Source organism: Salmo salar, chromosome 27 (genome assembly GCF_965601325.2).
Source record: "Salmo salar chromosome 27, fSalSal1, whole genome shotgun sequence".
NCBI classification, from domain to species: domain Eukaryota; kingdom Metazoa; phylum Chordata; class Actinopteri; order Salmoniformes; family Salmonidae; genus Salmo; species Salmo salar.
The window spans coordinates 8,411,461-8,426,872 of NC_138317.1; the positions used below are offsets into that span (position 1 = coordinate 8,411,461).

At 40.7% G+C, this 15,412-nt stretch overlaps 1 protein-coding gene across 1 annotated transcript in view; it reads right to left on the minus strand.

The window, feature by feature from the left end:
- Positions 1–14,774, minus strand: part of sdc2a (Syndecan-2-A) — a 33,899-nt gene extending 19,125 nt beyond the window's left edge. The window contains 1 exon segment of the mRNA NM_001146396.1: positions 14,346–14,774. Coding sequence (NP_001139868.1) covers positions 14,346–14,405 — 60 coding nt within the window. The 5' untranslated portion in view covers positions 14,406–14,774.
- Between the last annotated feature and the right edge of the window lie 638 nt (positions 14,775–15,412).

Here is a 15,412-nt window from a genome sequence, read left to right on the forward strand (position 1 = left end):
TGCAGTACCATTGAATAAAAGAGAAAGGTTTACACATGACCACAGCATTCTAATGAGAGGTGTCATTTTGAAAGCCCCTAACAAATTTCTGTCCATTTCATTACGGAAGTTCCTCAAATGCCTTTGGAATCTGGGAGATTTCTCATGAAAACATTAGGAGATTATAAGGTATAATTTGTGGTCCCTAACACACCCTGATTAGAGTGCACGATTTACACCCGGCAGCTGATTCAGTGTTGCATGGAATCAAGCCATGGAAAATAATGGAAACACCAGACATTAAAGTACATTCTTCTGCTTGGTGGAGCACAGTACAGGTTTCAATTAGGAGCTTTTTAGAACTGATAAAACGGGCTCGTAAATATGAGTGAGCACAGATGTGTTAAATGCACCGTGTCATTTTCCAGAGCAATCTTGGGAGTGAGATGGAAAAAGTGAAACTGACGTCATGCCTTCATATATCCCCCATTCTTTGGATAACACCCCACAGACGGAGCACATTCCCACTCAGATCCTTGTCTATACAGCAGAACAGAGCCAAAATGGACAAGGAGAGGCCTCCAACCAACATTTGATTTAGCAGGCAGCAGATATACAACAGCAGACAAGCTTGACCACAAACTATGAAACTGTGAGCCAAGAAGATTTCTGTAACTTTTGGTGTGGCGTGCGTGTGCCCAAGTCTGAGCAAGGAGTTGGAGAGTGTTGTTCAAAGTTTCAGTTTTGACTGAAGTCACTTGAGAGTAATTCCATGGCACCTAAAATATGATTTGAGTGTGAAAGGAGGCTCAGATTAAAGAATGTCCACCCAGATGTATTCCTCTTTACTGAACCTGAAAAACCAAGGAGATGTCCTTCCTTTAAAATGTGGCAACAGTAAAAACACACAATCACATAGAGTGCATTTGGAAAGTATTCGGACCCCTTGACTTTTCCCACATTTTGTTACTTTATAGCCTTATTCAAGAATGGATGGAGAAAAAAATAACTCAATCTACACACAATACTCCATAACGACGAAGCAAAAAATGTTTTAGAAATGTTTGCAGATTTATTAAAAATAAACAACTGAAATATCACATTTCCATAAGTATTCAGACCCTTTACTCTGTACTTTGTTGAAGCAACTTTGGCAGCGATTACAGATCTTCTTGGGTATGACGCTACAAGCTTGGCACATCTGTATTTGGGGAGTTTCTCCCATTCTTCTCTGCAGATCCTCTCAAGCTCTGTCAGGTTGGATGGGGAGCGTCGCTGCACAGCTTTTTTCATGTCTCTCCAGAGATGTTAGATCGGGTTCAAGTCCGGGCTCTGGCTGAGCCACTCAAGGACATTCAGAGACTGGTCCCGAGGCCACTATTGCATTGTCTTGGCTACGTGCTTAGGGTAGTTGTCCTGTTGGAAGGTGAACCTTCACTCCAGTCTGAGGCCCTGAGCGCTCTGGAGCAGGTTTTCATCAAGGACCTCTCTGTACTTTGCTCTGTTTATCTTTGCCTCGATCCTGACTAGTCTCCCAGTCCCTGCCACTGAAAAAAATTCCCACAGCATGATGCTGCCACCACAAATGCTTCACCATAGTGATGGTGCCAGGTTTCTTCCAGATGTGACGCTTGGCATTCAGGCTAAAGATTTCAATCTTGGTTTCATCAGACCAGATAATGTTGTTTCTCATGGTCTGAGTCCTTTAGGTGCCTTTTGGCAAACTCGAAGCGTGCTGTCATGTGCTTTTTACTGAGGGGTGGCTTCCGTCTGGCCACTCTACCATAAAGGCCTGATTGGTGGAGTCCTGCAGAGATGGTTGTCCTGGAAGGATCTCCCATCTCCACAGAGGAACTCTGTCAGAGTGACCATCGGGTTCTTGGTCACCTCCCTGACCAAGGCCCTTCTCCCCCCGATTTCTCAGTCTGGCCAGGCGGCCAGCTCTAGGAAGAATCTTGGTGGTTCCAAACTTCTTCCATTTAAGATTGATGGACACCACTGTGATCTTGGGGACCTTCAAGGCTGCAGAAATGCTTAGGTACCCTTCCCCAGATTAGTGCCTTGACACAAACCTGTCTCGGAGCTCTACAGAAAATTCCTTCGACCTCATGGCATGGATTTTGTCTGACATGCACTGTCAGTGGGACATGCACTAACTGTGGGACCATATATAGACAGGTGTGTGCCTTTCCAAATGTCCAATCAATTGAATTTACCACAGGTGGAATCCAATTAAGTGGTAGAAACATCTCAATGATGATCAATGGAAACAGGATGCACCTGAGCTCAATTTAGAGTCTCATAGCAAAGGGTCTGAATACTTATGTAAATAAGGTATTTATTTATTTATTTATCATAAATTTGCAACAATAAAAAAATAAAAATGTTTCACTTTGACATTATGGGGTAGTGTGTGTAGATTCATGAGGAACATTTTTTATTCTATCAATTTTAGAATAAGGATGTAACGTAACAAAATGTGGAAAAAGTCAAGGGGTTTGAATACTTTCCAAATGCGCTGTACATTTTTACCTTACTCAACACAACACTGCAACAAATGTGTGTTTTTTCTCATCTAAAATCATTGGCAGATCATTTATCTTTTTTTTTTATAATTTCAAGATATTTTACCTTAAGGCTTGCTCAGATTTCACTTCTTGCAGTGAACTATCTAGTGCATTGGATGACTGTAAGGGCTCTATTTAATCTGTGTCGCTGACGCGTTACAGATTGCAAGACAGAAATGTAAAAGGTATATCTGATTGAGCCGGCACATGCAGCGTTTACCGCTAACACGGGAACGTTGCCTTTAAATGTCTATCACGCTGCCATGCTGAACATCCGCGATATGGATTGAATAAAGCCCTGAGTCTAAATAGCTATCAAAACATCAACATGAGACAATAGCATGCAATCGATTGTTGGATCATATATTTTTCATTTCAATGAGGGAAAGCATGAATTGCTTTTTGACACAATACAGCCGTTATTTCTCTTGGCAACCCAGATTTCTTGGGCATAGTATCAGGCAGATCTGTGATGCTGTGCTCAAGCCAAACACTTAACTCTCATTACTGTCCTAACTAGCCCAATCCAGTGCCATCCTGCTCGGCACATGGGTCTGCCATCACACCCCCCCCCCCCCCCCCCCCCCCGCCAAATAAGACGGACTCACACGTTCCCAGCACCAGACATAGGGAGATTTGTTCGCCAAAAGGGAAACCAAATTCACACTCTTCTCTTCCTTGAAAAAGTGTAACCAGGCTGCATGCAGGGTAATAAATGAAGAAAGCAAAGAAAACAAAGGGTTTTCCCTCTTCTCTTCGGCACAACCACAGAACCTCCACCACAATGAAGGAACTTTCCATTTGCTATGCTAATCAAGACAGAGCGGAGAGAGAACGATTTATAAACAAAAGCTGCTGTGAGTTACTGTTTTCAACAAAAACTTGACATCCAAAGTTAAGAAAGATGGCTCCTTACTGCCCCTGCCACATGCATGGTGGAAGGGGCCAAAGTTAAACCACTATCCATGTGCTGCCTCTCCCCAATGTGTTTTCCCCATTCCTAGAAGGCTGGACTGACTGTCTTTTGGAAACACACACAACCTCAGCCTCATGAAAGGATCCCTTCCAACCAGTCGAGAGGCATGAGGGGGAGAAGCTGTTCCTTTCAAACAAACACACATACGTCCTGCAGATGTTCGCGACGCCGACACAAAAACTCGCTTCTTGAGTGTCCACAAAGCAGAGTGTGTTGCTGCATCGCTCTGTTCTTAAAAAATGTTCTTTTCAGCTGTCTTAAAGGGACTATTCATGCAACTGTTCTCAGGGCAACTCAAGACACAGCGGTAACGACAAGCAGAATCTTAGCTTCGGGGTTGCGTCTACAAATCAGGGCTGCGTGGCTGATGACGAAACAAGAGCACAAGGGATGGGCGCCTTCCTTCGGAGGCCCAAGGAGCCTCGGCCTGTAGAATCCATTAGAGATTACATAATGTTTGTCAGATAGGGAGCAAATGAATACACCCCCGGAAGGGGCTTGAAGTAAATTCTGCACACAGCAAGACATGACTATTCCCACTGGTCACTTTAATAATGTTGACATACTTTTTTACCCACTTCACATGTATATCGTGTATTCTAGTCATGGCTCATCTTATATAACCACTGCTGAACACACCTTTTCTATTCACATACAGTCCATACACACCATTCAAATACATATATATTTATATTCCAGGCTCTGGTCTGGAAGCTAAATTCCTGCAATTCTATCCATTTTGCCATGGGGTTTTGAAGTGTGTATTTAAATACTGTATTCTCAACATAGTTCATTCTATTATTACTACAGTATATTGCATTTTAGTTACACTGCATATACACACCACATATTGATTTATTTCCTGGATTCTTCGAAAATACTGTATCTACTGCTGTACATATCATTCTTAGTTTAAATTGTGTAAATTGATATGGTGTATATATGTAAAGATTGCATTAGTATTACTGTTAGTGCTATTTAGGTGAATAAAATTTGTTCCGACATTTCAACATTTATTGTAAAAGAAAATATATATTATTATCATTTGTGTACTTGTTGACATTTTACTGCATTGTTAGGAGCTAGAAACATAAGCATTTAGCTGCACCCGCTATAACATCTGCTAAACTGCGTACGTGACCAATAAAGGTTGATTTGATGTGTGGTGGGTTAATTAAAACACAGTCCACAAACTTAGCTTTGGTTTCTATGTGGCTGTATGTACCTAAAAGGGTTCTCCCAGATAAAGACTAGAATGTTCCAGATAAGATGGGAGGCTAAGGAAAGTGAATATTTTGTCCACACATTTTATTTATTTATCATGCCTTAAATTAGAGATGATGCACTTCTTAGCTTACTTTTATAAAAGAAGGATGGATAAAGCCCTCTTCTACACACCTTAAAAGAGCCTGGTTCTAAAATTGCACAAAGGGTGTACAAATATTCCGGTCAAAATATTCAAAAAATAACAAAAATAAATAAAAAATAAATAAAAAAAATCGCAAGAATCTTTCGATAAAGTTGTTCGGAAATTGTATAACTAGGAAATAAAAAAAGGCCTGGCATCTGTGGCTCTGGGCCTGCTAGCGAATGCAGTTTGTGTATTGATGTTGTTACTGTCTTCTTTATGCCGGAGCCAAAGAGCCTCAGGTGATGAGCTGTCAGGGGTGTGGGGTGATCCAGCGGTCAGGTAGCAGCTTGTGCTACTCGGGCACAACATTACTTAATCAGTGAACAAAAAACAAACGGCCCACAAATGAAGCTCTGATGTGCTGTGTAGTTCTATCCATGGATACATCTCCCCTGACCCCCTTGATTTCGTGCCAGTGTTATTTAAGGGCCCGGGATAATAAAGCATACAATAAACATTCAAAAGCACATCATAGACATTTCTTTACAGCTACATAGCATTATTACAACTTAATGTAAGTATACATGCATTTATGGTGTGCTTATAGATGTGTAATGCTTCATGATATACAGTTTGTAAACAAACCACCTATTTTGTTAGATACAAAGTCCCTCTAAGTGTATAGAATGGAATTTCAGTGGTTCCCCACTCATTGTCCTTGAGTGTCCCAAGATTCCATGGCCAAGGCCATTTCGGAGTCATTCCTTTGAGGTCCTGCTTCAGACACTGACGTGCATCTAGTGCATTGCATGATAGTAAGGGCTCTACTTAATCTGTGTCGCTGACGCGTTACAGATTGCAAGACAGAAATGTAAAAGGTATATCTGATTGAGCCGGCACATGCAGCGTTTACCGCTAACACGGGAACGTTGCCTTTAAATGTCTATCACGCTGCCATGCTGAACATCCGCGATATGGATTGAATAAAGCCCTGAGTCTAAATAGCTATCAAAACATCAACATGAGACAATAGCATGCAATCGATTGTTGGATCATACATTTCAGTGTAACTAAAAAGTAGTACGCAATACACTGAAAAGGGTGGTGGGAAGGGAATCTCGCCCTGGAGGCAGCTCTGCAGAGTGGCCACTAGCTGGCACAGTCATGAAGTCATAAAACCTTATTTGAAACCTAACCCTAAACCTTAACCACACTGCTAACCCTAATGCCTAACACTAACCTTAAATTTAGACCAAAAACCTAATTTTGGTTTTTATGAATTATTACGACATGTGACTCGTTTCAAGAAACTAGGTGTATGTCGTGTGTCACTACTTCACAGGAGAGCAATTTGAACGTAAATAGTTTATCTAAATACGTTTTTTGGAAGAAATGCCTTCTGGAACATGTGAACTTTCATGTGCTTTAATAACAAACATGTATGCCATTTGTAAATACGAACACAATTGTCAAATTATGAGCCTAGTTGGTTTAGCTACGGAAAAATACAGGAACCTTCCCGCTAACCATGATTGGCTGAGATAATTCATGGGCTGGACATGCCGAGAGATGAGTTCGGATTGGTCTGCCATGTAGCACGCTTCTGTCTATAACATGAGCTGCTCAGTATGTGTAGGTCATCCTTTCTAATGCAGCTTTTCTGAAAGATATCACGAAGAACTGCAAAAGTGTTACTAATGCTCTCCACTTTCTGGAGAACCGAGTTTTGAAATCAGCGGAATGTCCGGTGGAAGCAGAGTATGATAGCTAAGGAGATGGAGAAAATTGTGGCATTTGATTGCAAATATTTGGAGGGAGTCTTAAGAGAACACACAGAAGGATGTTGTATAAAATACCTGTCTTCAGATTACATCTTCAAACTAAGGGCAACTATGCCGTCCGTGACAGAGAGGGAAAAGCGTTCATCCATGTATACAGGTACGAGAGCCTAGCTAACTACAATTTGTCAGAAAGTCGTTTTCATTGCAAGTTAAAGAGTACTGTTAGCTAGCTAGCTAATATTAGCTGGCTGGCTCATCAGCTAACGTTATGTGTATGATCTGTGTAGTAATATTATTTGTATATCAGAGCCATTTGCATTGCTAGTTATAGCTTGAACCTAGTTGGTTAGATTTAGCTACCTGCAGATTCATGCATTATGAGTTGGGATTTTGGTTAACTGTTTAGCTAGCTAGCCACTATGCAAGTAACCATTTCACTGTACCTTTTACACCTTCTGTATCCTGTGCATGTGACAAATAAACATAGATTTTATTGGATATAGTGTGTGTTTACCAGAGACAGAAATGTGAAGAACAACATGAACTGCATCAAAGTCAAATTAGGTTATAACGTTAGGCCAACGAGACAGTGTCCAAGTTCTAAAATTGCTTTAATTGTCACACTCATAACCATAATCTATTTTCTGTAATTAGCTTATTTAACTTGTAAATAATAATCTAGCTGTGAGTTTATTTTCCTGTAATAAGACGCTGTCAGCTATATGATATGGTCATTATTTGAACTGGCTAGCAGGCTAGCTAAACGTTAGCTAGCTAACAAGCTAAAAAAGAACCAAAACATTGTTTAGAAAGTTTATTTTAGTTGCCTGGTTTGCTACATTGACATATACTAAATTCATTTTCTTGTGTTAATACTTTTTCATAATGACAACAAGTTTGATGTCGGACGAGACGAGAATAGAAGGTTCAAAGGGCCTCCCGAGTGGCGCAGCGTTCTAAGGCACATCATCGTAGTGCTCAAGGCGTGTCACAGCCGTCCGCGACTGGGTGACCCATGAGGTGGCACACAATTGGCCCAGCGTCGTCTGGGTTAGGGGAGTGTTTGACCAGCCGAGATGTCCTTGTCCCATTGCGCTCTAGCAACTCCTGTGGCGGGCCGGGTGCATGCAAGCTGACACTGTCGCCAGTTAGACGGTGTTTCCTCCGACACATTGGTGCGGCTGGCTTCTGGGTTAAGCGAACAGTGTATCAAGGAGCAGTGCAGCTTGGCAGGGTCATCCTTCGGTTGCAGCAACGGAACAAGACTGTAACTACCCATTGGATATCACGAAATTGGGGAGAAAAAGGGGTAAAAAGTCATTTTAAAAACAAAATATAAAAAAATGGAATGTTCATGATGTCAGTGTGACAACTGTCTAGAGACATGTCAATAGACGTACTATAAACCAGCCTTTAGTCTTGAAATCTTTGGTTGTTTAGTACACTACTGTACTCATTCTGTTTAGCACATGGCCACAATCCTTAAAGAGATGTGTGGGGCTAAGGCTTAAGAGGGTGTGAACGATGCTGAATGGGTGTAGACAAAGAGCTCTCCAGTAGGTGTACCAAAACCTTCAAGGGCCATTTTCTCAAAAGTGGGGTTACAAGTTAATCAACTTTCAAAGCAGAATTACTTACCTAATGTTCCTCAACTGTGAGGTATGATATACCATTTTCTAGCTCTGAGTCTCTAGTTTTATCCAAAATACCATTTCAAATATTACTACATAAGACTGTAGCAAGCCGGTCGGTCACATATAGCCAAATTTGACTTTCCAGCTGGCCCATCTAGCGGAAATCGCTAAGTTCTACCTCCAGGGCAAGATTCATGACAATAAACGTCAACCTTCTAATTAACACATAGATTTGTCTGGTGGTTATCAGCCAAACCACTTGATTGCCATGTCAACAGGGGTGCCAACATTGAGAATCAATGCCACGTGACGAGTTTCATTGAGGCGGATATCTACGCCCCTCACTGCAAGAAGGGAAATACAGATAGAGAGAAGTGATAGGTTGATAGGTGAGGGAGGAGGAGGGGGTACATGTCAACCATACATGGTTCTGTAGAAATGAATGTGTGTGTAACGTCTGCTTCCAACTCACACCCTCAAACACGTAGATCCCCTGAACACAGCTCACTCTCCAGATCCCAATCACCTGAATTCTAATCACCTGTTCACACACCTGTATGTCGTTATCACACACTATTTAGTTCAGTTCTTTGCACCCCATCACTGAGTTATTATTTGTTTTGTGACACACGTCTTTCGGAGCTCTGTTTTTCCCCGTTATTTACTCCTCCCGTGTATGATAGTGAGGCAGGCAAAAACTAACGACGCCTTTTGCCTATTCCCTGCCTGTACTTTAGCCTATCGGATTTCCTGTTATCTACCTATTGCCTAATCTCCCGGACTACATTACTAGCCTGTTCCCTGCCTATACTGTTGCCCTTTTGGACCCCTGTGTATGACCTTCAGCCTGCCTCTGGACTCAGCTACATGTCTCCTCCTGTGGTCCTTTGCAATAAACACCTGCTGCGCCCTGCGCTTGAAACCAGCTCTCTGTCTCCCCTCATGTTCATTACAGTGTGAGCAGTTGGGCCTGTAGTTGTCATGCCCACACAACCATGGATCATAACTGGGTAGGCTACATGCAACCCAAAGGGTCAAAGAAAATTACAGGTTGGGAGGCTCTCTTCACAATTGCCTGACTACAACATTCTTTGAAACAACAAAAATGCACAGTAACATGGCCACTTGTGTTTTTGCGAGCTTTGAGCTTCTCCCCAATCATATCCAATGGAGTGAGACTTCTCCCCAATCATATCCAATGGAGTGAGACTTCTCCCCAATCATATCCAATGGAGTGAGACTTCTCCCCAATCATATCCAATGGAGTGAGACTTCTCCCCAATCATATCCAAGGGAGTGAGACCTTGAGTCAAGCAGACATAAGGGCTTCAGGTTTTGAGGCTCATCTTTTAAAAAACGTGCAGTCTGGGAGTGACCTCATGCAAAACTATGACTCATTAAAACACTGACGTCTGAATCAGTTAATTGGACAACCATTCATAGAGAAGCGGAGCCAAGTGACAAGTCCGTAAGCCACAGAGAAAACAGCGGGCACTTGGAATAAGAGTTCAGTTACAGCACCAACTACATGAAAGACACAAATGCTCACTGATTTCCATGCTGGCATTTTAGCCAATGTATGGGATAAACAGTGTGCCCCAATTGAATGACCAAACATGATGATATAGAAAAAACATAATCACATAATAGTAAGTTTGGACTTTATAATTTAAAGCATACTATACATATTTCTAATAGGTTGGACAATAATGCTGCTTTTCGACTAACACCAGTGTTACACTAGTGTATACACCTTTATACTAGGGAAATAGTTTTCATAGCTGATGGTGACAGTGAGGACCTGTGAAAAGCAGAATCAACCTCTGCATAATCAAAACAGTTGCTTTCTGAAGTGTTAAAGTTCACAATTAGCCATTGATATGTAAATGAAAGCTGAAAAGTACCAGTGGCCTGGCTTTGGCCCCGAGTGAGAGCAGGTCCACCAGAGCCATGGCATAGTGACTCGGGTGAGGCCCGTGTAGATGGAAACAGAAACGTCTGAGCCTTTTAGGGAACACTGGGGGTAACTCCTGTAATGGAAATGCGTCAAACAACTTATTTAGCCCTCACTAAAGTAAATGTAAACATCACAGTATCTTGTTGGGTTGCCTGGAGTTATGTCTGACTCTGATAACCAAGCAGTAAACTGAGCTGAGCAACGCAACATAACATAACGTAGCATATGGATAGGACTATAGCTAGGTTACTTTCCTGGTTTAGTTTATGAACAGGTCCATAGCCACGGGTCAGTAGTTTTGGGGGTGGGCAGTGGGCAGTTCAGCTTAGCCCATTGTATGGCAAAGTGGGGTGTGTCGAAATACACCCACCAGTTGAAGCTCATTTACTGTAAAATCCAACCAGGAAGTAGGAAATCTGAGGTTGTAGTTTTTTCAAGTGATTGCCTTTACAGTATACAGTGACTTAGGGTTCATTTTGCACTTCCTAGGGCTTCCACTAGATGTCAATAGTCTTTAGAAAGTTGTTCCAGGCTTCTATGGTGAACAGAGAGCGAACAAAGGAAGTTGGAAGTTGTTGACTCAGGAAAGGACATGACTTCATTGGCGCGCGTTCACGTGAGACATTGGAATCGTCGGGTTGGAATATTATTGAAGTTTTATGTTAAAAAGGCCCTAAAGATTGATGCTATACATCGTTTGACATGTTTCTACGAGCGTAAATATAACTTTTTTTGACTTTTCGTCGTGAAATTTTCGGCGCGCTTCCTACATTTGGAGTAGCTTACTGAACGCGCAAATAACAAGGAGGTATTTGGACATAAATTATGGACTTTATCGAACAAAAACAACATTTATTGTGGATCTAGGATTCCTGGGAGTGCATTCTGATGAAAATCATCAAAGGTAAGTGAATATTTATAATGCTATTTATGATTTTAGATGACTCCAAAAGAATGCAGACCCCCTGCTATAGGCTATATGAAGTCACCATTGTAGAATGGTGCATACAGTGTACAATGACAGTGTCATTGTTTCGTGCGCTACCCACCAAAATTGTTCCTTATGTGTGCACCCAGCTCATTTTTGTATATGCCTGTCTGCATTATTCACCAGGTAAGGGAAACATTCTGCGAATGAATGAGGTTGCACTGAGAATATTGAAACATTTTGTAGCAACCTAGTAGCCAACGTGGAGGCGGCCATTGGAAATATTTCACCCGGCCAGCTTGTCTCTGTCTGATATTGTGTTGCTTACACAGCATCTGGGTACTCATTATATACAAAAAAACAGCCCCACATCCACACTATATCTACATAACTTTGTAATATTTTATGATTTGCCAGGAAGATTGATCTGTTAGAATATCAAATGTTTTAATTCAGGAAGATGGACAAGCAAGACTGATATAGTGAGAGGTAGAAATGCATTATACCAGAAACAGGTAGGCTACAGATAGGGTGCAGGAAGGCTACAGGTAGGAGTGCAGGTAGGCTACAGGTAGGGTTGCAGGTTGAGGAGGATGATGATGTTGGCCTACAGCAAGAAGTTAAAAAGTTAGCCCAACTAGGTAATCATTAAGGTTATCTCAATTATCATTCTGTCAATGCATGACAATGCAATTGTGTTATAGCCTACAATTGTTAATGTCTTTGATGCCATAAACCTGACATGTATTTTGGGGAAATGCTCTAAAAAGCAAATTGCTCAGTTGTTTATTTTCATACCAATAGGTCTACATTAAACCAAAATTGCACTAGCCTACTGGGAGAATAAATAAAAATAACAATTAGGCTTACAGCTACCACAGTCTGTATTATAATAGAAATAAAACAGCTTTTGGTTTCGAATGGTCACCAAAAAGGAGGGCTCCCCACCTCCCAATTCCCAATTAAATCAACCCCTGGCTATAAGATTACAACAAGGCTTACAAGGCCAAGTTCAAATGCCGAAACAAAATTCAAAGCAATAGGTGCAATGCCTAAACAGCTGACAGGCAAAGCAAATGTCACTCTCTCTGCCCTCTGCTTTCTAAAAGTGACAGAAAAGGTGCACTACTTTTCCATTACTTTCATTAAAAAATTACCCTCCACACCAAAAAAATATAAATAATAATATATATATATATATTATTATATATATATATATATATATATATATATATATATATATAGTACCAGTCAAAAGTTTGGACACAGCTACTCATTCAAAGATTTTTCTTTACTTTCACTGTTGTCTAAATTGCAGAAAAATTGTGAAGAGCTCCAAACTATGAAATAACATATGGAATCATGTAGTAACCAAAAAAGTGTAAAAAAAAAATCTAAACATATTTTACATTCTTCAAAGTAGCCACCCTTTGCCTTGATGACAGCTTTGCACACTCTTGGCATTCTCTCAACCATCACTCGCAAACCAGATGTGATGGTGTATGGCTGCAGAATGCTGTGGTAGCCATGCTTGTGTGCCCTGAATTCTAAATAAATCACTGACAGTGTCACCAGCAAAGCACCCCCCCCCCAGTCTAATGTCCATTGCTTGTGTTTCTTGGCCCAAGCAAGTCTCTTCTTTTTATTGGTGACCTTTAGTAGTTGTTTCTTTGCAGCAATTTGACCATCAATGCCTTATTCACGCAGTGTCCTCTGAACAGTTGATGTTGAAATGTGTCAGTTACTTGAATTCTGTGAAGCATTTATTTGGTTTGCAATTTCTGAGGCTGGTAACTCTAATGAACTTATCCTCTGCAGCAGAGTTAACTTTGGGTCTTCCTTTCCAGTGGCGGTCCTCATGAGAGCCAGTTTCATCATAGTGCTTGATGGTTTTTGGACTGAACTTGAAGACATTTTCAAAGTTCTTGAAATGTTCTGTGTTGACTGTCCATGTCTTAAAGTAATGATGTTTCTCTTTGCTTATTTGAGCTGTTCTTGCCATAATATGGACTTGGTCTTTTACCAAATAGGACTTCTGTATACCAACCCTACCTTGTCACAACACAACTGATTGGCTAAAACACATTAAGAAGGAAATAAATTCCACAAATTAACTTTTACAACCTATTAATTGACTACCTCACAAAGCTGGTTGAGAGAATGCCAAGAGTGTGCAAAGCTGTTGTCAAGGCAAAGGGTGGGTACTTTGAAGAATCTCAAATATGAAATGTATTTTGATTTGTTTAACGCATTTTTGGTTACTACATGATTCCATATGGTTACTACATGATTCCATATGTGTTATTTCATAGTATTGATGTCTTCACTATTATTCTACAATGTAGAAAATAGTAAAAATAAAGAAAAACCCTGCAATGAGTAGTTGTATCCAAACTTTTGACTGGTACTGTGTGTATATATATATATATATATATATATATATATATATATATATATTATTTGCAGGGGGTGCTGCAGAACCATCCGCACCCCTACTTCCCATGGCTATGAATAGGCTAGGCAGTTTAGATAGGCTACATGCAGCAATAGTGTTTATTTGCATTTCACAATAAGATTTAATTAATGGCCAATTCATAGGTTAAAGACAAAGCCTCATAAATGGAACCAGACTGGGTTTTATTACCCCCAAAGACCAACTGATAACAGATAGCTTATAAGCACTGATTTGTAAAACTATGCTCGTTGACATTTCCATCCAGAAAGGGTTCCTCTATTTTTGACCAGCAACCTGCCACGTACATCGAAATTATAGTTTTGGAGATGTTAAAATACTGACATTAAACTAAAACTCTAAAATGAATGTGCATCTGTTCAAAGCAAACTCTGAACATTGTCAACATCGACAAACTTGACGTGCAAGTACAGTAACGTTATGGTTCCCAGACCAAGAAAAACTATTTAAAATAATATTGACTACAGTTCAAAAAATACCTCTGCCCGAAACTGAATTGACATTGCTCTTAAGTTATAATATGATAGGCTACAACGTGTGAAATTCAGGACAAGAATAGGCTACATTTACAATTGCGCCGAGTACTCCAACGTTACAATGCAACAATCAAGAAAGAGTGGAGTGGTCAAAGACTCGAAGTTGTTCGCTTTCCCGGCTACCCCCTCAAGCAAATCGACATTGTTCGCTTTTAAAACTTACCCTTTCCCCCGAGAGAAAGGCTGTTATGCCGAGGGTCAAAATGATCCAAATGTTCCTCATTATTCCTTCAATAAAATGTGTAGATACGGCAAAACATACAAAATCTTTCTCCTTCTCTCCCTTTCCTCTTCTGTTTGTGACTATCCCCCTCTCCCCTTGCGCCCTCGCGTTTCTCTACTCTAGAACGGAATCCCACCGGATACGTGTTGCGTTTTGTTATTCCTCCACGCACTTTTTCGTACAAAAAAAAAAATGTAGTTCGAGTCAAATTGCTGCGTAGGACACTTGACTTGGATGTTTCACACAGTTGAATCCGGACTTAATAATACCATGTATTCACTTGAGTATAGTAGAAACGCAAGTTAGATGTTTCCGCTATAACGCGTTAGGATTCGGACATGTCACACGTAACACAAACTCAACCGCATTGCTGTATGCAGAGAGAGAGTCGGGAAGAAAATACAGGTCATATGAGGGAGAGCTCGAGCAATGATTGACAGTAACTCCGACCATATGGGAGCATTGTTCAAGCCAAGAGCTTTGCCTATCTGTACATCATACAGTATCAACGGACTGCCATCAAATGAATTGGCACCAAATCAAGTGTCCTATTGCTTGCATCTACATTTATTTGAAGTAATAAACTTTATTGACATGATATACCTTTTAATAGCCTACATAAATGTTCCAGAAAAGTCCAGTTAGCATTAGTCAACATGTATCATCTTAATTTGTGGGTTATAATTATCTGCATCTTCTGTCCAATGGAGAGGCATAACAAAGTATTACTTTACTGAAATGACTGTGACAGCTTGAAATTGTGCTACCAACTGTTTTTCCTGAGGGCCTCTATAGACCAATAGAGCAGGTCTTCTAAAACTCGGTCCTGGTGCCCCACCTGGGTGCACACATTTTGTTTTTTTGCCCTAGCACTACACAGCTGATTCAAATAATCAAAGCTTGATGATGAGTTTGTTATTTGAATCAGCTGTGTAGTGTTAGGGCATGGACCAAGTTTGGGAAACCCTGCAGCAGAGGATCCTTTCAAGGAATTTTCCAGTCAGTCC